The 27400-nt window shown below is 34.5% G+C and overlaps 1 protein-coding gene across 2 annotated transcripts in view; it reads right to left on the bottom strand.

Moving 5' to 3' along the window:
• FSTL5 (follistatin like 5) overlaps positions 1–27400 on the bottom strand; it is a 277012-nt gene that overhangs the window by 9319 nt on the left and 240293 nt on the right. For both annotated transcript variants that reach the window (XM_062574720.1, XM_062574718.1), the window contains 3 exons: positions 24582–24731; positions 19551–19658; positions 18454–18578 (listed from right to left, as the gene is read on the bottom strand). In XM_062574720.1, the coding sequence (XP_062430704.1) occupies positions 18454–18578; positions 19551–19658; positions 24582–24731 (383 nt within the window). The remainder of the gene's footprint in view (positions 1–18453; positions 18579–19550; positions 19659–24581; positions 24732–27400) is intronic.

The following is a 27400-nucleotide window of genomic DNA, read 5'->3' as shown; positions in this document are numbered from 1 at the left end:
CTGAGGTTGGAAGGGACCTCTGGAGATCATCTAGTCCAACACCCCTGCTCAAGCAGGGTCACCTAGAGCACATTGCATAGGATCACATCCAGGCGGGTTTTGAATATCTCCAAGAAAGAAAACTCCACAATTTCTCTGGCCAACCTGTTGCAGTGCTCTATGGGCCATCATATCATGTTAACTAAATACTAAGCTGTATAAGTACAAAAGCTACATTATTCTATAGATTAGAACTGAAAGCTCTAACTTCTAACAGCATCACTTCAGCTATGAAATGAGATGGAGGAAACTGAGAATTTGTAGTCACTGTGGAGACAGCACATGCCAGTTAATAGCTTATATCTCCTGCTTTGCGAACCATCCAGTACAGAAAAACAGTCAATCAAAGCAATGGATAGATAGCTTCTGGCTGCTTTTATTGGTTGAATGGGCTCAGTGGAGGGTCTGAAAAATACCGTAACTGGGGCAGGGCCAGTGATGCAGCCACATACCTGACTGCAGGGAGGCAGAAGGAAAAACACAGGTGAGCACCACCTTTTCTATTCAATAGCAACAGACTATTACTGACACAACAGCCTCGTTTATCTTCAATAACAGAGTTTCACTAACATTTCCAACTAATGATCATTTACACATATGGAAATATGTTCAAAATAACTGTCCCTCATACTCTACAACACATTCGTCTCCACACTCAGGAACTGTGAGGTTTGCTGGTATAGAGTTATGACTATACAACCATTACAAGTATAATTTCACTTGGGAAGAAAGAGGCTCTGTGTCTGGAATGGTCATTCCTTTGAGGTTTATAGATCTAAATGTAGAAGATAAGAGTGGATAGGGTGGAGAACAGTGACAGGTCGTGCAGCCCTCCTTGAGAAAGGTTGCCTGTTGACATATAGCACACATTAGTCGCAAATAAATTTTAGCCAACTGATCAATCACGTAATTGCTACCTTTTGACACTAAGCGAATCTGTCAATGTGTTCCTTCTAACCCATATTAAGAACTTCCTCTGTCTGCTGCTGTCAGATTGTTAACTGCACAAGGTTGGCCTTTCTCTTTTTGATGAGGAGGCAAGAGTAGCTGTAAAAATAATCTGTACTTTGCAAACATGTCAAAAAACATCATTACAAGTCACTAAGGTTAAGAGAAGCTTTGAGTACAGAGGTCAATGTCTCTGTAGACCAGTCACCAAGTGAATGGACTGAGTTTTGACTATCCTAATCCCCCCCCCCCAACAAAGGAATTTTATTAAAGCTGTGTAAATAAGTGTGTACTACCACCTAAGGTTTCATTCTATTCTATGAATAGCTGAATTCAGACCCCAGAGCCCATCACAATCTGTCACCTTTTCAAAAGCATTTAGTTTTCTGGAAGGATTAAAAAAAATACAGTCCCTCACCATCATGCCATGAAATTATTTCCACTGCCTATGTGCTGTTAGGCTGTTTTTTATGATTAGGTTGCTGGAGAACAACAAGTGATACATCAGAGTACCTTCACTTTGCCCAAATGATTTATAGATAGATGGCGGTGTATTTAATGCAAAGCTTCCTCTCATGTAGATTGATATGCATAGGCCTCCCATTGTTCATTAATCTCCATTAATATTTATGCGAATCTCAACCCTAATGTCTCTTCTGTGCAATAAAATCATGCACAGTATCAGACAGCCTATAAGGCGTTTGTCAGAGTGCATATTGGGAACTCATGCAACTCAAGCCTGCAAGACATGAAAGTAAAATCTCACATTTCCAATCATTTATTTTATAGTTAATGCAGGTGGGAAGCTATAGCCTTTGGGTATATCACTCCAAGTGGAGTATATGTCAGAACTGTGAAATCTGAGATTGTTTCTTTCTATATGTACTTTATGAATGACAAATAAAGATTTTTAATTCTAGATTTTCAAGAATTTAGACCAATTATATTTTGTAAGTAATAGTTAGAAATATCAATAATAAGGCTTTGCAACTCTATTAGCACTTTCTGTATGAAACTTTCTACGAAAAATAATGAGCCTCACAGTACCCAGTCTAAGGGAAATTGAGGCAGATAAATTAAATGATTTGCCCAAAGTAAGACAAGAGATACAAGAAGAATACTGTAAAAAGTATTATTTGCAGAACACACTTTTCAAAAATGAAATGCAGCCCAAATAGATGAGTGGCTTATCTTCTTAATTTTAATGAAAAAATTCACACATATATTTAAGAGTAGAATAATTGTAATGACTATGTTAACAACATGATACAACAGATTACTTCTTCTATTGTCTAAAAATATACATTCAAGACCATAAATTTTCAATTATTGCATTTTCCTTCATTTATTTATTTAGATTTGCTTCAATTATTTCTTGCAGTTTGTTTCTAAGGAAAGGCTTGAGCAACATGCAACACAAAATATCAGAGAAATAGCTTACCAGCTGAACTACACATGAAAATTGATGTGAAATATATCCATTGTTAAATGGTAGTATCCATTTGTGTTTAGTAGAGAATTGTACAGTGGAGTACAAATGGGTACACCTGTTACAATGCTATAGCCAGAACAGAGATAAGTCTTGTCATTCAACTGCTAGAATGTATTTAAAATTATGGGGTTCGGGTCCTAGATATATAGAACTGTAAACCAGTGTGCAGGCAAAACAGTGAATATTAAAGTCGTTAACTGTATCATGCTTTTTCCCACAGTAGTTATGAAAATTTACAACATTCTATATCCCTACATTCTTAGCCACTGCAAAACTGGTAACTTGAAACCTTTCAATGCCAAGCCCTCTGACAAACATAGGAATTCACATAATAAACCAAATTAATATTTTACCAAAATTATTGATATCGCTTTCATAAGATAGTATCAAATATCCCAGAAGAAAGTACAGGAGATCTTCAATAAGCAGTTTTGGAATAACTTGCTCGCAGGGGAATATTTTTAGTCATCTAACTTGTGCCCTGAAGCACAAATATGAAATTCAGATTTTAAAAATTATTAATTCTGGAAAGCTTAATGGTTGTTCTTGTTATTCATCCACATTATGTCAACACTATCATTTGCAAGTCTTACTTTTCCCTCTCTGTTATTGCATCCAATCTATGCATCATTTTTCAAAAAAAATTTCAATCATCTTAACTTCCATGGTATGAGACATGTACAAAGGATAAAATGAAATTGTCTTTTAATATGTAGCTTTACCAGCTATACAACAGATTACTTTCACTTATAAGAAAATGTGTAAGAGCAAAGTGTGTTGCCGTAACAGAATTTATATAGCTAGTTCCCCTCCACTGTCCAAAACATTTTTTCAAAGAGATTCACCATTGTCTTTTACAGTGATGAGCTACTTTCAAACTAGATCCAACCCTCTGTTATTGTATAAAAATAATTCATTATCTTTTTGTAAAAGAAATGCTGATTCTCTAAAACACTTCCTGTCAATTTCTTTATCAAGACTACTCAGATTTAACAGCCTTCACTGTAGCACAATAGGAATATATTGTTCATAAGGAATGAATAAGAACTCCTTTTTCCTTTTAAATTTCTCACTGTTCTTATAGCTATGCCAAAAACGCTTTGAAAGTGATACAACATTTAAAACGTGCATATGCTATTTTTTGCACTTTTATTCTGCAAAATACAAGAGACACAATTTCAAATTAATTGCAATATGTTCTTTAGAAACATCCTTGGTAGAGCTTTTTATGTATTAGTAGCAGTAAATGAACTAGAAGAGTAGAAACTTAACTGAAATCTTAGTGATTCCACTAGTTTATGGAAGATTTCACAGTTACAAGACACTACCCTTTTGTATACAACTACCCATCCACATCATTTCTAGCTCTCCCAGAACTAGCTATGCAAAAAATTTCCTATCTTCTAGTATGGGGCAAAAGTATCATGCCAAACTTATTCCCAGTGCCAGAAGTTGGGGAAATTCTTGTTGAACTTCAACAATATTTGTTTCACCAAAATTTGCTGCAGCACTTCTCTGCCTGGAAAAGGTTGACACTGTTTTCAAACCAAACATTTGTTTTCAAACCAAAATACACAGTTAATACAAGGAGGTTAAATATTGTCCAGCTTTCTCTGAAGGCAGCTGATCCAGCCACAGGCTATAGAGGATGTGCCTCTCAGAACTGTCAAGGACCTCTGCAGATGGATTTCATAACTCTCAAAAGGTAACTTCAACAGAAAACTATAATTTTACTTTGCTTTTTAGGAAAAGTACATTTTTCCAACCATAATGATCAGTCTAGATGTTTCTCATGGTTAGGAAGTTATGAAAAAGAGGGGGAAAAAAACCTCTTCAGAATCTACCTTTCATTTTTTACAGAGTATTTTATCTTCTTAGGGTATTACATGTGAATTTATTCACATTATATGCGAAACTTATCAATGAATTTTCCACAGGTAACTTTGTTTATCACTATATTTCAGTGAACTAAATGTTCATGTCACTATGAAAGGATTTGACATAGTCTGTCAGCATTGACATCATAGTTGACTGTAAAAGGTCAAAATGGAATTCCATCAGATGACTTTTAGTAAGTCTTGTTTGGATATCCTATCTACAAATTATCACAAATATTTTTCAAGAAAGATTAAAGTCTACATTGAACACTGATTTTTTTCCTCAGTGAATCCTGTCTTATCCTACAACACAATTGACTTTAACATATTAGAATTTTAAGTGTATATGTGTATATATGTATAAGTACATACAAAAAGAGTATCCATAGGGCATTAGAGCAGTATTGTACCTCTGTTACAAATATGTGATTTTTGTATGGATATGATTAGTTATCATGTTATATTTACTGATTTTAAAATTTTAGGAACTGCATTGTTTTTAAAAGATAAATTGAAAAAGCATTTCTGTATATGCAGAAAGAAACTATGAAGGCTACGTAAGTGAAAGAGTACACGAGGAATTTGGCATTCAGCTCAGGCAGAACTGATAATCACATTCAATATGTATCCACAATTCAAAATACAAGATCCATATCTCATATCAACACCCTGGCTTCAACTGAAAAAACAGACTTTGCTAACCATTATTTAACACCAATATGAGCAAGGAGCACATTTTCCCACTGTTCAGATATTGAGATGTCTATGTGACCCAGTCTTTTGGGTTCTAGAATAAGGGTGCTGGGTGGATAACCCAGGAAGAAATTCTAGCCTACTATATAAATTATAGGACAGCTTGGCCTAACCTCTTGTCTTTATGTATTACTTTCATAATACTGTGAGATTTGTACAATGATGTACAAAACCATACTAAAGCAAAGGTCACACAAAAAAAAAAAAAAAAAAAAAAACGTGAAGAAGAACTGAAACCCAATGTAGACTTTAGGCAGCTCTATTTGAACAAAGTTTGTGTTCATTTGCTGCATCTGAATAGACTCAGTTCTTATGAAAATACTGCATCCTTAGTAGTTAACCAGAGTGAAGGATTAAACTCAAACCAGTAGCTATAGTGAAGATGCAATCTTACTTTAAGTTCTAGTCAATGAAAGACATTCTTGTCTAAAACTCCCAAAATTCTATATACTAATGCCCATATTTCAAAATTTATGCAAAAAAACAACTCAGGAAGATAAAGCTCTATCACTACAATGTTTATCAAATCTGCTGACCATGACTTTTCTGGGACTCCAAGCAAACACCGTTAAATGTTCATGAATTTTCTTTTATAGAATCAGGGTAGGTTCTGATTCCATTAAAAACTTCTAATCTAGCCACACAGGAAAATATTATCAGTCATATAAGATTCAAAAATAGAAATGTATTATACACCATACATTTTTCCTGATGAAATGAAGTAGCCTGGGAGAAGGAAATATTAACAATTAAAGCTGTACTCCTTAGCTTTGCCTTCAGTGATCCTTTTAGCTTTTGTCACCAACAAAACAAAAAGAAGATGCACTTTTCCTTCTAACTCCGAGTTTTCTGAGAACTTAACATAAAACATTGCAACCTGTATTTACTTTGTTGAAATTATTCCTCACTTTCTATCCCTACATACATGATTCTTAGGAAGATTATTTTCACTGATTATTTTTCTTCATTGAGGCATTGTGTTCATACTACTTAAAACACCATACAGTTAACTGCTGTTCAAAACTGGTTGTCTGTTGATAATAAAATGCTAAGTGGATTTTGCCCAATGTCTATCGCTCATCAGTCTGAAAGTTGTTTTACTTGTGGGCACTCTTACGGCCTCTAACCTTTGAAGTCCGTTTCTTTATTTTTCCTTCCTGTTGCTCTATACGACAGCAAGGAACTCCTGCTTCACATTTCTGTTTTGCAGTGGGAGATGGCTTTTTCTCCTCCTCCTCTACTATTTGCATACAACTGTATTAAACACAAAGTATTTTCCTACCTAAGGACATGTTTAGGTCTTGGGGCATCTCTTGATAATTCTCTATTTTTATAATTGTAAATATGTGCTCTGTGTGTGTGTGTGTGTGTGCGCGTGTGAACACACATACACACAGGTATATGCACAAGGTTTCTGTCCTCTTCACTGATTATTTACTTGTAGCAACTACTGTGATTGAAATATTAAAAAATACTAATCCTAAAAAGACACAAATAATATCTGCAGCAGTGATGTATGACTGTGATAATGCATCTGGGAAATCTCACCGGAGTAGTCCTAAGAAATAGAAATGGAAAAATAACTCAGTAAAAAAAGAAAATTAAAAACCTCAGGGTAGAAGGCTGAGAGGTCAATTTAGTTCAGTGAACTGATGGAAAACTAGTAATTTCAGTTTAAAACACCAACATCACTACCAGTTCTGTTAAATGAATGAAAAGGTCAGTTCTGATGAAAAATGGAATTTGATGACAGGTTTCATTTTCTATCAGTACTGACTATTTTGTCATACTCAGTTCACTCTTGCTTGGGACGAAGTTCTGGATTTGAGAACACTTCAAGTTTCTAGTGCTCACAAACCTACACATTAAATACTGCATTTGTACTTTTCCAATGAGAAGAAAAAATTGTCTATACAACAACAGGAAATCTCTGAAATTTATACATTGTATATAAGGAAAGGGGAAGTTAAGATGAAGAAACAACCTGCTTTAATTGAAAATCAACACTATTTTTATTCTTGACCATGGGTGTGGATTAAAGGATACCTTTTTAGGATGAAAATATACACAAGGAGAAGTCTCATCCATCAGAAGTTGCCTAAGTGTCACATGTTTACACGATAATACTGTTACAAATAAATAAAGGTCCTACATGGGTTAATTCAGAAAGGAGCTTAATATTCAATTTCAATCTCTATGAAACCAACATTTTTAGATCTAATGGGAACTATTTCTCATAGTAAGAATAAAATCCCTCATTATATCCAAAACACACTGGAATAGGAGAGGGTTGGAGGAGTATATAGCAAAAGTTAGAAAAAAAAATCCTGCTATGCTTCACTATAACAACTGCAGGACATTACCCGAGAGATCTGAATGACAGAGGAGTGATCTTTACAGTAAGTATGCCATGATTTCTAAGACTGATATCCACAGGTTGGTTCCAGAGGCACTGAAAATCTTTATTTCTCTTAGCTATTATTTTTTATCTAGGACATAGAAGTGAATACGTTATCTCCATTTCCATTCTCTATCAGGAAAGGCAGAGTAAAGAGGATTAAGTTAGAAGGCTGAGCCTCCATAATCAAAGAAAATGATTGTGTGATGGTCAAATACTTTAAAAAGATTTCCTGATATTCCTGAGCTTTTAGGGGAGCAGCAGTCATTTGCCTGTTTGGATGTTTCATACGTGGACTATACAAGTTTAGTACCAGTTTATGTTCACCGCAAATCATCTGTGCTATCTGTAAGACAGGACATGAATGAATGAGAGTATGAATAGACTCTACAACAAAAATGAGCAATTCAAAATTGAGAGATCTGCTTTTTTCCCAGAATGAGATCTAGAGACTTGAAATAAGTCAGCTGAAGCCTGACGCTTCCTGTTCTACGTTGTTCACATGCACTTGATAGAGGATAAGCTACTGCTGGCTGACTCCTAAACCAGCAACGAAATTTCCTCTCACTCTGCAAATGTTCAAAAGTTTGGAAGGGGCTGAATTCACCTGAACAACAAACTTGCCGACATATGGCTGGCAGGCCATCTGCATGCTTTGGTAAAACATCTCGTTAATTCATGAGAAGAGTTTTTTCATCTCCTTCAGTGAGATTTAGAACAAATTAAACACTCTCTTCATCACAGATCTTTACTGTAGTATTAGCAACTCCTGCAGCTGTCCAGAAAACTCTGAAGGGAGCTGAACGACCACAGGTATCGAATGGCTTCCTCTCTGTGTGAGCCTTTCTTCTCAAATGTTTCTTCAGGATCCAGTCTCAAAAAATTTGAGCACTTGAGGCTAAGTGACTGACTTTTTTGTCATCTTCTCTTTGTACATCCTGATCATTATTTGGAAAAATAAGGATCTCAGGAACTTCAGGATCGTCATGCAAGACAGGTGGGAAGAAATGTCATTTCTGCAAGGGTTTGTAGGAACCCTGACAACTCCAATGTTCTTTGGATAATCAGGTATCTTCAAATTAAATTTTGCTCTGAGAGCTGGAATTTGAATAGTAAAATTCCATTTCTAGACCACAAGGGACAATGGATAATTCATGTGCTTACAAGGTAAAGTTTGAAATTTCTTAATTAGATCCTCATACTGATAGTAAAATAGGATACTGCCTCTGGTCTTTTTAAAAATTATATTATTGGTTTTTTTTGTTTGTTTGTTTTATTTTGGCTTTATATTTACTACTTCAGATTAATTCTGTACCAGCAGAATATTTAAGGCACATCTTACTGGCAGTCCAGAGGAGGAAAGTGGAATGTCCTAAATTTATCTTAAATTCATGCTGAAGAATATCCTCAAATGATCCATGAGTAAAAAGCAGCTGGGGAGCCTCCCCCACAGCTGGTCAGATGCTAAGGTGGCTCTATGAGTCATTCTTTAGGCCTTACTGGAATAGCTGGGTCCCAAGTAGGCTAGGACTTTTGACTGATATTTAGACTACATTTGCACAAGATAGGGACAAATCTTTATTTTTCGAGGTACTAGTTTATGAATTGCCTGAGGTTTTTATGGTAGAGTTCCTACATCAGAAGAACATGCAACACACATTTTCATTACTGCAAAGCAATATTGCAATGATTACAATGTTTTCAAAAAAATAATCCAATACATTTTAGAACAATGGAAAGCATTTTAATTTCTAGATTTTAAAATCTAAGAATATATAAAAAAATTGTACTACATCATAAAGGAACTACTTCTCAGGAAAAAAAAAGCCTTTATAGTGTTGGCAGAAAATATGTTTTTCTGTCCTGTATATTTCAGGGAGAGACAGCAATTTAATAAAAGTCTTTTCACTTCACTTTTAAGAAATGAATGTCAAGTGAAGGGCTAGCTACACTGAGACAGCAAACAAAGGACACTCCTAAGGATAGTCTTGAATGTCAGTACAAAGGAGGAGAGGATTAAGAAGATCTGGCACTCCCCAGAAAACATGGTAACACCAAGGTGGACAGATTTCATGTGGATGCGCAGCAGAATTTGTATATGTCAAAAGAAATAGTCAGCACCAATAGAAAATGAATAATGAGGTAGAGATAAAGACTGCAAAGGGATAAATTATGTATGTCAAAACAGTCTCAAAAGATCTTTTCCTTCAAAAATGAAGCTCACATACTGTGATATCTGGGGGTATAAGAAAATATTCAGAAGAACTTAAACATTACCACAGTTCCTTTTCTCTTTTTACTAGTGATTCGAATTAGGAAAAATACATATTTTGACTTGTACTAATATTATATTTAACAACACCTGATAGAATTGTGACACATAGAAATATCAGAGACAATATTTCTATTGCAAATGTAAGATCATCATGAGAAAAAGTCATTCTTATGTTAATTTGTAGATATTAAAGATTTTTTTTTTTCTCTAGTAAGATGCAGGTTTGGGTAACCCTTCAGAGAAAATATTGCTTGTTTGGGAACCACAGAAGGAACACAGACAAAACAATCTACCCGTGCAGATTTATAGAGTCTGATTGTATTTGGAATTTTTCTTAAAATCAATTATTCATATGATTATACAAGCATCACAACTTTATTAAAAAAAAGAAAAAGAAGAAGAGAATTTTCTAACACAACCTCAGATAGAAAAGCTGAAACATCATGAACAAAACTTTTCCTAAATGCTCAAAATGGAGATGAAAACACCAAGTTTGGAATCAAATCTTCACTATTACAAAAAAAACCTTAACTCCTCACTTTCTTTTGCTTCATATACTATTGAAAATCTATATAGTAAATCTAAAAGAGATCAAAATCCTCCTTTGTGCCTATTCTTTTTTTCACTTTTTTCCTAAGATTGTGAAAGCATAATTTTTACATAACTCTTGAGGCTCAGAAAACGCATTCACTATTACCTTTGTTCTTTTAAGAACAAAATGCACAGAATCCTATTAAAAAAATCCAAAACATTAGCCATTATGTCATTTCGATATTTTATGTAGCTCAGAAGCTTAATGACTAGGGTAAAATTAATTCTCATACTTCAGTTAAAAATAAGATTATTATGACTGACTTTTTAAATAGTCATGCTCTGGAAACTTATCAACAAACATACAGAAGAAATAGTTTATTTTAAAATAATTTTAAGATCACCTCATAGCTAATAACTGAATCCTTATCATTTATTTGGAATATCAATGAGTAATTAAGGCAGTACTAAGGCAAGATAAGTTAACTTCTGTTAACACTGGATACAACAAAGTGTATGTCATACTTGCAGGGGTTATTTTTGTTTCTATAGTTGACTGCATTTTTACATATGTTGCATTGTTTGATGCACTGACACATGCTGCTTTTTAAAAGGAAAATGGAAATAGGTACTATGTTTATTTATTTATAATAATAGTTTATTTGGTCACTTCAGATGGACAGAGTTATCACAATATCCCAGCGGTAAATCTTCCTGTAATGTCTATAATGTAATCTGAGCTAAACTTTAACTTTGAAATTCAAAAAATTTTCTCCATAAATTCCAAAATGACCTGGATCAAAAGGTGTCATCTACCCTTCAGAATATTAGGTCTATGTCAGGTTATAGTGAGGACAAGACTTCACTGTGTTTGCAGAGTAGAAGCAGTTACCCCACAGCTCCTACAGGGGTTTGTTCACAGACAATTTTGGGAGTCCTTACTGTCTAGTCTGCAAAAAAGTGTCTGCAAACATAACTCTCAGTGTGAAATACAGGAGAGGATTTGGAGGAGGATATATACGAAGCATAGGTGTGGTGATATGGCACCTTCTGCATGTACAAAAGGTGTTGGGGCTTGCCTAGCCTGAAGATATGGAGTGGTCAGATGTAGAGAGTCCTAGTTTGTTGGCTGGGGATGTGTGAATAGAAGAGGAATGGCGTGGAGAATATATGTTTGATAATCTGAAGAGTACTTGCACATTTTCTAAAGAGGTACTTATTTCAGCAGTGGCTGATATTGCCAATGACAACAGCTGAACAAAGCAAGTTTTAGAGCACCTAAATTGTCTGAACTGAATCTCTTTTAATCTGTTCAGTCTTCATACTCCTTTCAGAACTAAGATACTGTAAAATTCCCTAGTTAAAGTAAAAAGATGCAGTTAGACACTTTTTGCCGTTCTTCCCTCCCCCCCCCCCCCCGATATTTTTCAATTTGTTTTTCATAAAGAATGCATTTATGGACCAAAAGCCACCTGCTTTGGGGGTGAAAATATACAGATGGGGTAAAATGGGTTAGATGTTTCCATGCAGTGCTACTCTCACAAAGACATAAACTTACAGAGATGAAGAGAGTGCCAAACACGGGCCCCTAATCCGGACAGACCTCCCTTGTGTGCTGTGCTACTATGGGTGACATAAGATTCGTTTATGGAGTCTACGGTCATTATCAGAAATTGCAGTTACTTTCCAGATTTTCTTTTCTTGCCCTGGTACTACTGAGCTTCTTTTTCCAATTTCTCAGCCTTTCAAGTGATTTCTCCCACATCATTAATTAACTATGTTGATAGATTTTTGACTAAGAACTGATTGCAAACTGGCCACTTTCCTAATGGAACTTGTCAAATATTAATTTGCAAAATATTAAATTATTGTCTTTTATCTTTGAACTAAACCGTATTGGCTATGTGAAACATTCAATCCAAAATTAATTTTATATTTTTTGTTGATGCTTTGTCTATAACTTCACTCAAAATTTACTGCTTGCATTGTCTGACTTACATACCAAAGGAAGCAAAAGAAGTTCGTTCTGATTGTATAGGATTTTTGAAGTAAAGTGCTATTTTCTGTGTGCTTATTTGCATAGTAAAACTGAAAATACTCTCATAGTCTTTGAGCCACTTTTTATCTCTGCAGGGGCTTAAACTCTGAAATGCAGTGTGAATCTCTGAATCCCAACTTCTGAACACACAGAATCACCACCCTACATGGGTTTCATTTAAGAACACCCACAGGAATGCACTGGCAGCACATTCCGGTTACCTCTTAAAGAAAAGCTTAGTTTTTGTAATGTTCTGTGTAAATGAGTAAGTATAATTTTAGAGCGATTGCTTCTCCTATTATCGTGCACAACAAAGAAATAAAAGAGAGAAGAAATTCAAGCTGAGAATGTTTGAACTCTATTCAGATCCTAAGCCATCTCACCAGCGAGTTGATTGTTCATTCTTCCACATGTTAAGTCATGTAACTATGACATTCAAAATGCTTGCTAAAAGATTAAAACATCTAAAGGGTTAGAGTGAATCCATTAGAGAGAGTTCATTTAATATAGCTTTTGAAACATTTTACAGCAGTGTAATGATAGACCTTAATTTATTCCAATTATCTTTTGTTCACTTCGATTTAGGAACTGTGGAGCTGAAATAATCAGCCCTTTTGCTCCTCAGACTGCTAAGAATATATTTTCATGAGGATTGTACCAGTCATCTTTTTGCAGCCATCCCATATACTAATTACAAGTGTCTATTTTTGTGATAAGGATAGATATTAACAGACAATTAAGGACAAGATCATTGGTTGCACTGAACTGCCTTGGCAGAAAGAGTAGTTCACTGATTAAAATTTTCTTCTCAGTAAATTTATAAGGCCAAATATTGAAAATATATACTCAGCTCTTAATCAGCATATCTATCAAGGGAATAAGGTTTTTTATACGCTTTCCCCACTAATAACTGAAAAAGGACCTTGGAATTTGGACCATTAATAATATGAATATGTTAATAACATGAATAGATTCCACTCTGTCTACCTTTGTGGCCACAGTATCTGATGACCTTTTAATGCAATTGAGGCAATGGAGGATGTTTTTCAAGCTGTGTGCACTCAAAAATATGGACATGACAGTGTGTGTGAAAAATAATACTTTTTACATTCATTCATTCTTTTGGTATAATTCACATAAATGGGCAATGAGTGCATCTTCCCAAGGTAAACCAAAGCAGATGTTGACAGCCTGCTATTTTTTTCTTTTTAGCATATGCAAGATGAACACAGAACTTCTTCCCTTTGAAATCTCTAGACTTTCAATATCAAGCATGAACAAACTTCTTTAGGATTCTTTCTATTAGTCACTACTAGGATTCTTCCTATTCTTAATGCTTTGTACCATAGCCTCCTTTTGGTTGCTGATTGACTTAAGAATTTAGTGCATTGCACTACAACTAAGAGGCACAAGAAACTCCACAGAAAGTCAAGGAAAACTTTGGCTTTCCCTAGAGACTCTTTTTATTATAAAAGTTCAGTAAGAAAGAGAAGGGTTTTATTTCTATCATTAAGAAATATTCAGGGGCATGAGGCAATCCCTTGCTTAGAGTCAGCAGGTGGACCAGTCTTATCAGAGAATCACATGGAAATTCTAGAATTAATTCTAGAATTAAGTAAAAATTCACATTTTTAAGGCCTTATCGGGGGTGTCAACCTGACCTAACTGCACTTGAGGATCTCTTAGTGAGCAGGGATTTGCTATCAAGAAGCACGTACAGGGTGCTCAACAGGTTATTAGAGAGATCAGAATATTAGCGAGATATTCAGAGGAAACCGTCTGAACTGATGATATTTAACGTACTGCATTTCCTTTCCCAAAATGATGAAGCTTCTTTTCTTGTTCTCTTCTGCATTTCTATACACGAAGTAAAAAAAAATGAGGATTTGACAATAACAGAATTGCTCCTTTCTGCCTCTATTCCTTTTGGTTCATGCCTACACAGTTTGATTAGCTGTTGCTTTGATGGTTCATCACAGGTGTTCAGAGCATAGACGCTTTTGCTGGTTATCAAACCAACAAAAGTGATTCATCCGAACTTATGCTACAATGTAGGTACAGTTAAATCTTGCCTCAGTCTGTAGTAGAAAAAGTTTGGAAATACATTTTATCTTAGGATCAATTATTGTTTACCTCAGACTAAAACTGCTAATACTTTTTCATAACCTAGATTAATCAGTACGTGAGAGAGCAGTAAAATAGTTAATTATTTTTGGTTGGATGAGGTGAGCCTCTTACATCTCAGCTACTAAATACACTCCATAATCTTTTAGCCTTACTTCTATGCAAAAAAAAAAAAAAAAAAAAAAAAAAAAAAAAAGAAACATTCAGTGAGTTCTCAACCTCTGTTAGGGTATTCTGGAGTTTAAAACAGATGGTTTAGCCTTGGATGTCGTTGCATGCAAGGCTATGTATTTCTGTTTTACCTACTCCATTTCAGGGCAGTGTTCACAGTGAGTTAATTCAGTTCAATAAAAATGATAGCCTGCTGCTTAAGCCCATCTGTTGCATGGTGTGATTTCATTTGCTTACCTTTATAGGCCAAACAGTGGAAATGTACTTTATATTCTGCACTTGGAATTAACTCTGAAAAATATATTCATGTTCAGACAGGCAGTTACCAAATTCTAAACTTAAATCATATACTTTACAGCAAGTATTCAGAGGTACAGATAATTTAATTCACTTTTCTTTACTGGACTATTTTTTAGAAAGTCTCAGGTCTAGCATACTAAGTCCACATCTGTTAAGCCTTTTAAATTTTTAAATGTTGGAAAACTGTAAGACAATGGTTCTGTTGGTGAATAACTGAAGTGCAGTTCTCAATAGACATGTCTTGCATAATTCATTCCTGGTAGCACTAGCAAAGTGTGTCTTACCAGAGCAAATGAACAAATTTAACACTAATTGAATCTGGCAGGTCCAATGTATTTATCTATTTCTTTGCTTGATTTTTTTTGTGTGTGGAGTTTTCTTTTTAAGAATTGAGGGCAGCCCATTTCTTTTTTAATATATAAAATAACTACCTGCCTAGGTAGCCCGAATGTATAGTTTCATCTTTAAATAAACAACAAAAACCTTTTTTTTAAAAATATTTACATATATTATAACAGCAGACATTTTTAGATAATCCTAAGTATTAAAAAAAGTTAATGGCCACCACAGCTACAAATTATTCGTCTGTGTGTCAGTGCCTAAGTGTCAACAAGCTTACCTTTCTTTACCTTCTCTCCTTTATCCTCTCTAGTGATTAGGGAGGAACTGATTGGACAAAAGGCATAGCAGATGGTTTGTATTAACAGTATTACCAAACTGTAAATTCATACTTTTACAAGACGTGTCCTTACCTTAGAAATTTCCTTTTCTATCCAGACATCCAAATTTTACTATAGTTGCTAATTTAGTAAGCTATGCACATTCTGTCATCTGCTCCAGCATTCAAAATTTTAGTATGCAGGTGACAAAAGCATCTAGCTACAGATCACTTTCATTTTTCTGGAAAAGTCTGATGTTGTACAGTCAATGGGAATTGATTTCTAACACAGAGTAAAAAGTGCCATTGAGTAGTTAACCACACCAACTCTCTCAGCCAGTAGGGTTATTTCCCTTGTAGCTATCTTTCACTACACACATTCATAAAATGCTCTCTTAGTTGGTTTATATAAAAAAAAAAAAAAAAAAAAGGCACTTAAGTTTTATATTTGTTACCCAACGTCCTAAATGCACATATGCTGTTATTGAGTATTTTTATTATTGGCTGATGAAAACTTAGATTTAATAGACAATTCTTCTACGTCACCACTAATGTGGTGGATTTGTCTTGTAGAGTCAATTTAAAAACTTTCCTGACAAACTGCTCACAAAGTTCATTTTTATTTAAACAAAAATAAAAGTACTCAAAGGCCAGAAGAAAGGCGAATTCTTTAATAACTTACTAGCTTTATATAAACAGCTCTTAGAAGCACGTAAAAAGTAGAAATACAATATTTCTCTAGTTTTTCTTTTTATAGAAAAGACACTCAAGTACCATTTTAGAAAATTAAAATTAATTAAACTGAATATTAAATTAAATATTCATATTTATTTCATATTTATTTATTTATTATTCTTTAATTCTCTCTTATTCCTTTCTGCTAAATCATATGTAGGACAGATGAACTGACTCATCAGCTGAAGCTAGCTTTGACTCACCACGTATTGCAGAAAGAACCTAAGTGACCTATTTAGACAAGACAGCAACTTAAACTATTTTAAGTTACTCTGGCTTTGAACTGGGTCTATTTTTCTTTTCCCACTGTGGCTCTACTCCTCGTACTATGTATACTCCTACCCATCTTTTCCTTTTCTTCTTTTCATGAAAATTAAGGTACCTAATGTCAGTTCTGTTTTACTGATCCTTTCACAGCAAAAATCTGCAAGAATAGTTATTCCATCAGAGAGTATAATTACTGCATTATAGACTCATATAAATAAATGCATTTTCCTAAAGTGTGTAGAATTGCTTTATGTTCCATGAAGCAAAGCAAGCATTTTTACTAACTCAAAGCAAATTTTTGGTCCTGCAGGATATATTAATTTAAATCGTAAAGCTATGCCAGTATGTATTGAAATAACTACTGATTAATTTATTCTAATATTTTTTTTTTCCTAGCAGTCATGCTTTGACTTTAATAGACTTGCATACTTTAAGATAGCTTGAACTGAATCCATTTACCATCACGCTCAACACAATGCGATAGTTTAAAAATTGTCTAAGGACTCAATTGAATCTGTCGGTCAGTCACCACAGACCACTGCCAGCCCTTTGCTTTCAATGCAGCCACATTAGTGATGGGGTAAGGGTTTGCAGGAAGTATCCAGGCAAGAATCTCCACCTCTGCATTCTCTTAATAATAAAATTCTGAGGAACTGCCCTCCCAGGACAAAGATATAAACAACCAGACTCCACCAATATGAGTGTCAGGATTTCCTTACTTGTTTCTTAATGAAGCAATAGCTTTTGTTCTCCGAAATCATAGCTATTCCAAATGTAGCAATTATTTAATGGTTTTCTAAGCTTGAGTGTGAGCACTGTTTGTACATTAGTTTAGTGACACAGTGTGTATTTTCTACCGAATTAATGTGGTTAGTATTGGCATTCTGCTTTATGTCATTTTAAACCTCTTTTGCCCTCTTTTGCATGCAGTATCCTTCTCTGTCCTATAGGTCCCAAAAATCCTGCTGGTCTCTTTCTTCCACACTGGGTATATTTCTATCACAGCCAGAGCTTGTCTGTTCTTTAGGCAAACACAAAGATAATCCTACATTCACTGAGAGAAATAACCAAGGTCCCAAGAATTTACAGTGTTCCCTGGTAAGAACCAGGACTATGGTAAGAACCACTGAAACCTCTAAGAGGCATCCATGAAATCAGACCAATTCTGTTCATGTGTCTAAATAAATTTTGCTTTACATACTCAGACATGACTTGTTTTAAAAACAGACAGCCTGATGAAAAAAAGAAAAAAAAAAAAAAAAAAAAAAAAAGAAAAAAAAAAAAAAAAACAGAAGAAAGGAAGTGAGAGAGTCAAGCCTGTTCATAAAGACTTAAGTTATATTGTAACTTAAATCCTTTCAAAACTCTAAACTGGCTTTTCCGATCCCATAATCAAGAGAATAACTTAAATACAGTGTATGTTTAACATAGTATGTAAAATACTATAGATGACAAAATGATGTTGAGCAGTAGTAGAAATTAATATGCATCATTAACAAGTCAAGATCCCTGTTCCTAAACTACAAAATTACCTGAATTGTAGTTATCAATTCCTCCAAAAGGTAGATAATATCACTTCTTACCTTTAATACATGGAAGAATTCCCACTGACAGCAGCTGAATTTTTGAGTATTTGGTGGGACAAGAAAAACTCTTGCAAATCTCTTAATTCTGATATCCATCTTTTATTTAACAAACTTCCGTAAAGTCATCTTGTGAAGAATATTTCAAAGCAATTTGAAGTGGGTGATCTGGTCTCAGATATTGGACATCTTTTTAGCCACATTTTATTTGCAGATGATGGCATAGTTTGTTGGAAAGTTAATTATAACTGAGCTGAAACTTACCTTATATGGGTAATGATGAGGGTGGTAGTAGGAATGAAGAAGTCATCCACTTTGTCAAACTGCTTTCCCACAGGCTGAGTATGGATCGTGTGATGAGAAACGCTCCCACTGGCTTGTGTTATCACCTATGTAAGGTAACATCATTATACACTGTAGAAATACCCCTTCAAAATTTAATGTATGTCCAAATAAATTAACACAGTATTGCCATTGCATCCCATTTCTTTTATATTTTTATATTATTCTTTAGTTATGAAGAAAAAAAATGCAAGTGACAGTGAATAAAGCTGACTGACACTACAGATTTCAGAAAATTAACCGCTACATGCCAGACAGCCTAGTCTTCATGTTTACCTTTTTTTTTTTAAGGTTTTATTGTCTTCCTTTTCTAATGCTGAGTCTCTATTCATTTACATTACTAAATTCTCTACATTCTTTTAACACACAAACCTAGAAGAAGATTAAGTCTCTTGAACACTTCATCCAAAGTAAAAGGTTGAAAACACAAATCTTTGATCCTTCTCTGAGTATAATGTTTATGAGTGAATAAAATACAAGTGTATATTAATAGCCACCATGATATTCACACGCATACACTCGACAGTAGATAAAAATCAAAAGAGTTGATTATGTGTAATGCCGGGAAAAATGGCAGTGAAGATGATCACTCATCTTAAAACAGGGAACACTTGATGCAGTTATCAGTTGTTTTCTGGGGAGAAGTGACAGCTAAACTCCTGAGAATTACCTGGTCTACTCACAGACAGTTACTAAGGGTCTGTAGGTGCTAAAAAAGGCATTTTTCAGATGTTACTAATTCTTCTGCTCAAGTTTTAAGCTTGTAGGCCTCTTTTTCTCTTATTCTTTAGGTATACGGAAAACATAAGAAAGACGGTGAAAGATTTCATGGACTTTTCTATTTCTTTTAGTAAAGTCAGTTATCCAGATTGTTCTCAGGTTGCCTCCATTCATTTTATCATCACTGCTGAGGTCATTATAGTAATGCTTCAAGGAAAACTCACAAAACGTTGCAATTATACAACGGTCCGATTTGTCTAGATACGGTATCATATAATCATTCTGAACAAAATGCTCACCTGCAAAGTTGGTGAATTCTTTTCCATGTTTCCCCAGCTCAGCACCCAGACTTGATCATGTGATTTATCATAGTGTAGTTTCACTGGAACAGGATCAGTACTTACTGCCTGCAGCCAAATGAAAGTAGAAATCATCAGATTCTCTTAGATTTTTGAAAAGAAAAATAATACATATGATGGAATTAAAATGATTTCTGGACATGCATTTCCTGCTGTTTTCAGATCATGTTTAAAAATTACATTGTCAGTTGTCGAAATAGGCCTCTGACTAATTCATAATCACTGAATTGCTCAAATAGTGATTTTTGTTCATTATGGCCATTAGCATTTGGATCAAAATTATATTATATTGAAGCTATTAAGAAACTGAAAATAAATTTTTAAACCAAGTAAAAATGTACTTATCTTCCTTCCCTATTATGTCTCTCACTTTATGTATATCAGTTTAAAAACTACACAAATTATTGGAAAATAGCCAAAGAGGGGAGAGTATTCTCAAGCCACATACTGAAACTAATGCAATGTGTTAATACACAGTAATGCAAAAAAACAGTGAAATGTTGCTACACCAAAGCTCTCTAAAGTCTCTGCTAAATTGTATATACTTCATTAAAGTTGATACTCTTATATTAATATATAAAGCATACTTTTTCCAATTACAACTGCTACCTTTGGTAGCCTTCTGATCAAACTGTAATGATCAATACCAAAGTGTTTTCTGCACAATCTTGAGTTCTGTGTCTAAAGACTGCAAACTCTTTTAGGCATTTGAGCACTAAGCTGCCTTTGTTACAAGTTGAACCGAACACTTCACAGGTATTAAACGGGAGGACAGGATATTTGATTAAGAGATATTCTCCATGAGGCAGACAATTGTGGGGATTACTTTTCTATTTTCATCACTGTAGTAGGAAAAAAATTGCAAGTGGAAATTGTTTTTCAGTCTCACCATTGCGGAACTGTAAAGCACAGCTTGTTTACCAGTTTGTCAAGGAGAGTACCAGCTGGCTAATTAAGTGAACCTAATTTAAACTAATGATGTAGATCCTCAAGATAATGCACTAATGGCTGGCTGAGACTGCTGATGATACTTAACTGTACCCCTGAGGTGCTGCAAGCCACAGCTTCATCTAGGCAGAATTCATTTCTCCTTTTGGAAATGCAATATTGAAGCCAGGTTGTTCCCTGGCTCATTTAAAAGCAGAAGGATACCCCTTGGAAAAGGTCATTCGTGCCTGATAACATTTTCGTGCTGCAGGTCAGAAGACGGGCTGTCTACAAGAAGACTTGAGCTGTTGCCCCGCTCACTTGTTCACCTGCGCCAAATTTCCACCGAGCTCCTTCACACCCAAGGCCGGACGCAGAAGCGCTCCGCCAGCCGCGTGCAGGGCCTGGGCTGTGGCACCGCAAGGAGCAAGGGAAGGAATTGCCCACGGAGCCCCCAAAGATGCACTGTCCCTCCTCTCAGGATTGGAAACACACTGTTTTTCAGTCAAAAATGTCTGCTTATGGATCTTCTAAGAAGATTTATTTCTAGGAGAAATCTTAAAATCCAGTTCCTTATATATGTGCGCTTTCAGTTTTGTCTCTAATATTAACTTTTATAGTATAAATAGAGGCTACATATCCATTAGCACTACAAACAAAAAAAGCAAAACCAATCTAATGTTAATTTTTACTTATAAAAAACACATTCTCTTACTAAATTTCCCTGTCAAGTATTTTCAATTTGTGACGTGGAAAGCAAACTTTAACTAAAATGTGAATATCCTAGAATCATCAAAATTACGATTTCCACTCCTACAAGATACTTGCATAGAGGGCATAAATTGCATTCTATGTTTCCCTAACTTTATAGCCTGGATATTATTAAAGTCATGGAAAAGCAATGCAATTCCATCCTTCAAAATAAAATTTCTTTGAAAATTTTTTTTCTTTTCCATTAGATTAGCATGAAGACTTGTGGAGTAATTGGTTTTAGTTCAAGATATTCGCTGAAGGCACAGCCTGTGTGCAACACTACGTGGACCAGATTGTGTGTAAACTAGCTAATTCCATCCAAAAATGGAAGAATTTCTTCATATATTTCTGGGCGAAGGATATGATTTTAATTATTGACTAATTTACTGAATTTTATAATTACAATATTTTTCAGTTAACACATACTTGCATGGTAACTATCTATAAACTTATATGTAATAGTAAAGTGAAGTAATTGGTAAAATAATAACTAATTTAACCTAAAGCAAATTAGACGAGTCTATCAATCAAACTATTCCACATAAACTCAATCCAAAAGAACCTCGAGCTTTTCTGACACATTTCAATAAGCCCAAAAGGCAAAACATGCTGTTGCCACTAAAGTCTAAATGCTAATAAATGCAATTAAGTAGGGATTTCACCCATCAAACACAAGAAAACAAGGAAAACAACAAGATTAATGAATGACAGTCAGGGGCCAGTGAAATTATTGCCAGAAATTCCATTCATTCAAATCTTAATGACAGGAGTTTCTGTTTTGAGGATTTCTTATACAGTCTCTCTTCCTTTAGAAATATTACTGAAGAAAAATACTGAGTTGGCTATAAAAAAACTTATTTTTCAGAAAAATTTAATGATCCATTCTGTTAATCTCTACCTTGATATGATTTTCTATGGTCAACCTAACTAAAATAGTAAACGATAAAAAATACTGATAAAACATGTAAAACATTTCATCACTCCCTGCCACTATTTGAAGACATTAAGTTTCTGAAAGAAATTATACCCAATATAGCATTTGAAACAGAAAATACTAGAAAATAGAGATGTTTAGAGAACCTAAAAATATGAAATCTGATTTTTTTTAAGACAAGCTAGTTTTAAAGTAGATAGCAATTTTATTATGCATTTAAAAATATATATGCTAATATAAACCTGTACATAATGGATTTAAATTCATTTACAGGCAAAAAAGGCAAAAGGCATGAAGAAAACTATTGAAATATTTTTAATAGCATACTAGATTAAAATTCTAGTAAAAATTCATGTTTGACTTAGCTAAAGAACATCTGCTTCCTGTGAATGTGATGTTATTATAAATAACCCTGTAGATGTTGGACACTTTTGTATGATTAAAACTTGAATCAGAACTCCCATTGTGGTGTCAAAACCTCTTTATCAGTTTCACACATAAGTGCCCTTTTTTCTGGGGATGAAAGCGGAATTTTAAACAAGTTAACAGGCATAGTCATTAACCAACTTCAGAGCTCCTTGCTCAGGAAATAATTTTATTTCAGACAAAGCAGAGCTCTCCTTTTATAGCAAAGTTATATATAAATTTATAGAGCAGAAAAAGCTTGCAGAAGACTATTGACAATCTGAGACTGAAACCTTGTAACTGCTTGACCTTTCTTCGCTACTGAACAAAAATAAAGCTAATCTTTCTGGTCAAATAACATCAGGCTGAAAGAATACAGACTATATAATGAAATATATTCTATTGTATGTGTGTGGTTAAAAAAAATATGAGTGTAACATGTTGTTGAGAACATTAGGCAGGAGCTGAACTAGCAAAAATACTACGATTTTTCCTTTTCCATCACCTTTGTAAACACAAGTATTTTAAAAATTTAAACAATCTCTTCATACTCAGGAAATATTTTAGAATATTACTGGGCTTATGGCTATTACTTTCTAAGTCTGTTTTCACGTACTACAGAACAAAGCCTATCCTCGCGTAAATCCCCTATTAAACCATGGTATGTACGTATGTGAGGTCACTATTACTACTATTGTATCTTCAGACGATATTGGACACGTAACATTGCACACACAAGTTTCCATCTGAAGTTCTACAACAAAGTCATGCACCAGGGCACGGCAGAAAATACTCGCTCTGCAAAACGTCGCGGCTTTTATGCAATTAAAAGACCTGATGGAGACTTTCCCTGATAGCTCCTAATCTAACTTATTTGTTACCTGCGGCCGCAAATGACATTAAAACTCTCACAGGGTGTGTGTTACCTGTTTGCTACTCTTCTAGAGAGTAAGATTTTTTTAAATTCTGTTATAAATATTTATAATTCTTGTCATCAACTCAGTGCTAGAGGGGATTTTTTATTTATTTTACATATTTGACTTATCTAGCAAAAAATGTGGATATGAAATTTTATGATGACGATAGGATGAAAAAAAACTTTTAAAGTCTTCTGGGGAATTAGAAAAAAAAAAAAAAGAGAGAGAGAGAATGACAAGCCACAAGGATGAGAGTTACAGCATTTGATTTGAGCAGTGGCAATCAAATTTCAAATTTCTACTCCGTACCAACAAGACTGCTGACTGTTTGCGATGTACTGTGACTTCATCAGGCTCTACTGAAGGAATCATGCTGCTCTGAAAAACTAATATTCATTTTAGCATTGACCTGTACCTTAGTCTTCCAAAAACTAAATTAATGGCGATATTAACCCCTCGATCATGGCATCAATTTCTTTCTTTCATCCAATGAATATTTATTTTGATCAAGCAGAGTATCTCTGGCAACATCTCTGAGACTTAGAAAGAGACAGTATCACCTATGTGGCAGGTAGGAATGTAGAAAAAGTTCTAATCCAGAGTTTAAAGCCAAGTGTGGGCTTGGATTTTCCACAACGCCAGTAACTTCTCTATCCAAAAGTTTACCAAATAACAGTTCTCCTCCTTCTGTAGCCATACCTACCACCATGACTTTTGCTGTCAAAACTGATACATGCATTCCCAAGATAAGCTTCTATTTCTATGAATCTTCATTTTCAAGTGAAAACTACATCAAGTCAGAAATTTTCCAAACAACTGTTTCTCTAATTGATTATTATTCATTTTTGATTTGCCTTTTCCTCAGCAATTGCCTGTTTACACAAACAGCGACTGAGGCCCAAAGAAAGCAGAAAAGCTTGCTTCTGAATACTGTGTTTTACTTTCATACTAATCACATTTTTTTCAAAGTACAATGGAAAAGCAGAAATTCCTGCCTCCAAACCGGTCATTAATTTAAAAATTAGGCATCAGTACCTGTACAACCTTCTGGGACTGTACATCAACAACAAGCACTCTGTCGAGTGTGGGCTGCGTTACGTAAATGAACTTGTCTTTTACGTTAACAGCAGTCGCCCATACACACCGCTGGACAGGATCTCCTTCAGCTTTGGGACAGACCTCATCCTACGATTCAACAGACACAGGCAAAGAGTAAGAGAAATCAGAATCAGGTCAGTTAACAATACAATCCAAACCTTACTTTCCATCCCAACTCCGTTTGACTCTCAAATACAAATCTCAAAAACTTTAGGGAAGGAGAAAGGAAAGGGTGACACCAGGACATCGAGTTAGCCAAATTTATTGAATTTTTCAGTTTTGGAGTCAGCCAAATTGCATGTTGGAAGAAGCACATAACGCACACGCAGCTCAGCTGTAAATCATATACCAATTCTTCAGATCTTTTCTGGACATTTATGCAGATTTTAGGATTCTCGACCTGTATGAAAGGATATGATCTTTCACAGATACATTCTGTGAAAGTCCATTTGAACTCATGATATATAACTCTATCAATTTATTCCTATTTACTCCCAGTAAAAGCTTGGTTTTAGATAAATTAAAAGATACTTGGACAAATATATTATCATATTTAGAAACTCCCTTTATGAAATAGCAGGAATTTTTCCTATAATGAACTCTAGCAGCTTTATGTGAAAACAAGGACTTGAAAAATATTCTACTTGGAGAGCTAAAGTATATGTTCTATTTCTGTTTTTCTGACCTCTTTTTCCTCAGTATTTTTCTTCCTTTAATTGAAAATTTCCTTTCATCAAATCATAATTTTTATTTTTTTTAACATTTGTCTACTGTTTATTCCTAATTTAAAACACCCTGAAACACCATTACTGGTCACTGTGTTAATAATTATGGTAAATCTCCAGAGTATATGACTTCCATGTAGAATGAAGGATAAGAGTTAATGAGATCTTAAACATGTATTCTGCTTCTAAACATTGGATTGTTTTTAAAAGGAATGAGAAAAAAGAAAAGGTGACAAAACAATATACCCAGTCCTAAACAACATGTTTTTCCAAGAAGCAGATGTGTTTCAGTGTTAACTTTTCTGTATCAGCAACATCCTTTGGCTGTTGTGACTCTGCACATTTCAGAAAATATAAGTCAAAATAAGAAATAAACCATTTTCCAACTCTAGCAGGTGGAGTTTCTTTACTGGAGATCAATAGTGACTACTTCTTTCTGTGGGGCCCTTAAACCTCGACAAAGGGAAGGTCTTTCAGAAATCTCACTGATAACGCAAGGGCACCAAAGCCAGCTGCCATGAGGTGGCACACAAGCAAGAACGGTAACAGAACTTGAGCGTAAATAAGAACAGTAAGATTTATTTTCACCGTTAAAAAGCAATGTACTTCAAAAGGAGAATTTTAAAATTTGTTTTTAAAGAATGACGGGCATAGCGCTAAACAGAACTCACATTCTTAAATATAGCTGTGAGCTTTTCGTTGTGTAAAACTTAAGTGCCAACATAAACAAGCCTGTCTCTAACGTGATACGCAATCATCAAATCAATTAGCTATTGTCATTTGCCTTCTGTGCAGTTGTCGCTTCAACTGGATGTTTATTTTCCAGCTCCCTTAAGCACCAATACCGCAAAGCCATCCAGATGAACACCTTCAAATATCCTCATTAATTCCTATTGTGTGGCATGATTATAGATCTTAAATTATTGTTTATTTTTATGATAAATAAATCTTGTCTTAGTCCATGTTTTATCTAAACACATAACTGTTTTTAGATTGCTCTAATCATCCCCCTTCTTCCTCAGACAACACTGTCTTCATATAATGCATCCGAAGATGTTTATCATAACTCTATATCAGGACATTTTTTCAACCATGTTTCTTCTGGACTCACCTTAGTTTTGGCACTGTGAATTCTGCAAGGGCACATTCAATATACTATGCAAAAATAACATCAAATCCTGCTGAAGGAACCTGTATTTCTCTCAAGCAGCATTTTATTGCAAGATGCTATCATCCCCTTTGTGGGAGATATACAAGAACGGAGCTATAAGCACAGAATGAAGGAGCAGAATGTAAAAAGTGAAAACAGAAACTAGAGACCCACTTCGGGGAAATACTCTAAATTAAACACTAATAACTGTATTCAAAATTAAGTCACCTCCTTAAATATTCTCCTCAATCTGAGAACTGAATAGTGACTTAAATATATGTCTACATATGCACTCAATTTAAAAGCTGAAAAAACATCTTTTTTAATTAGAAACTATAATGATTCTATTCTTTATATATAGATAATTCAAGAAACTTGCTTCTCTTGTTCTGCTTTAAATAGAGCAAGTAGAAAGCACCACACCTTTTCATACCAAAAGTCAAAAATAGAAAGAGAAAAATGTATTTACAAGCATAAATACAATTTACTGGTTCTAGAAAATTATGTTTTAAATTCCATACCACTATCTCAAATTTCACTCTGCTCAAAATACCTCCAAAAAACTCTCCACACTGTTTCTTTGAAATGAAAGTAAAATCCCTGTTGCACCAAAATTCTCATACTTGTTTGTTCCCCCAACAGGAATCAGTTTATGCAGTTGTTTTGCTAGTTATTCAAGTCCACATATATTTAGATGTCCCAGAAATAGCTTCAATTAATGGAGATGAAATCTCACTTTTTAAAAGTTAATACTTGTCTGATTAGACAATCTGGATTTCTTTTAAATTTCAGGCAGTAATTCTAAGGCTCCATATTAATTTCCTCAGACATTCAGTAATTGGTTAAAATAATTTCTCCTCGAAATATAAGTACAAACACAC

The sequence above is a fragment of the Rhea pennata genome, chromosome 4 (genome assembly GCF_028389875.1).
Source record: "Rhea pennata isolate bPtePen1 chromosome 4, bPtePen1.pri, whole genome shotgun sequence".
NCBI classification, from domain to species: Eukaryota; Metazoa; Chordata; class Aves; order Rheiformes; family Rheidae; genus Rhea; species Rhea pennata.
This window is presented reverse-complemented; position numbering and strand designations above follow the sequence as displayed.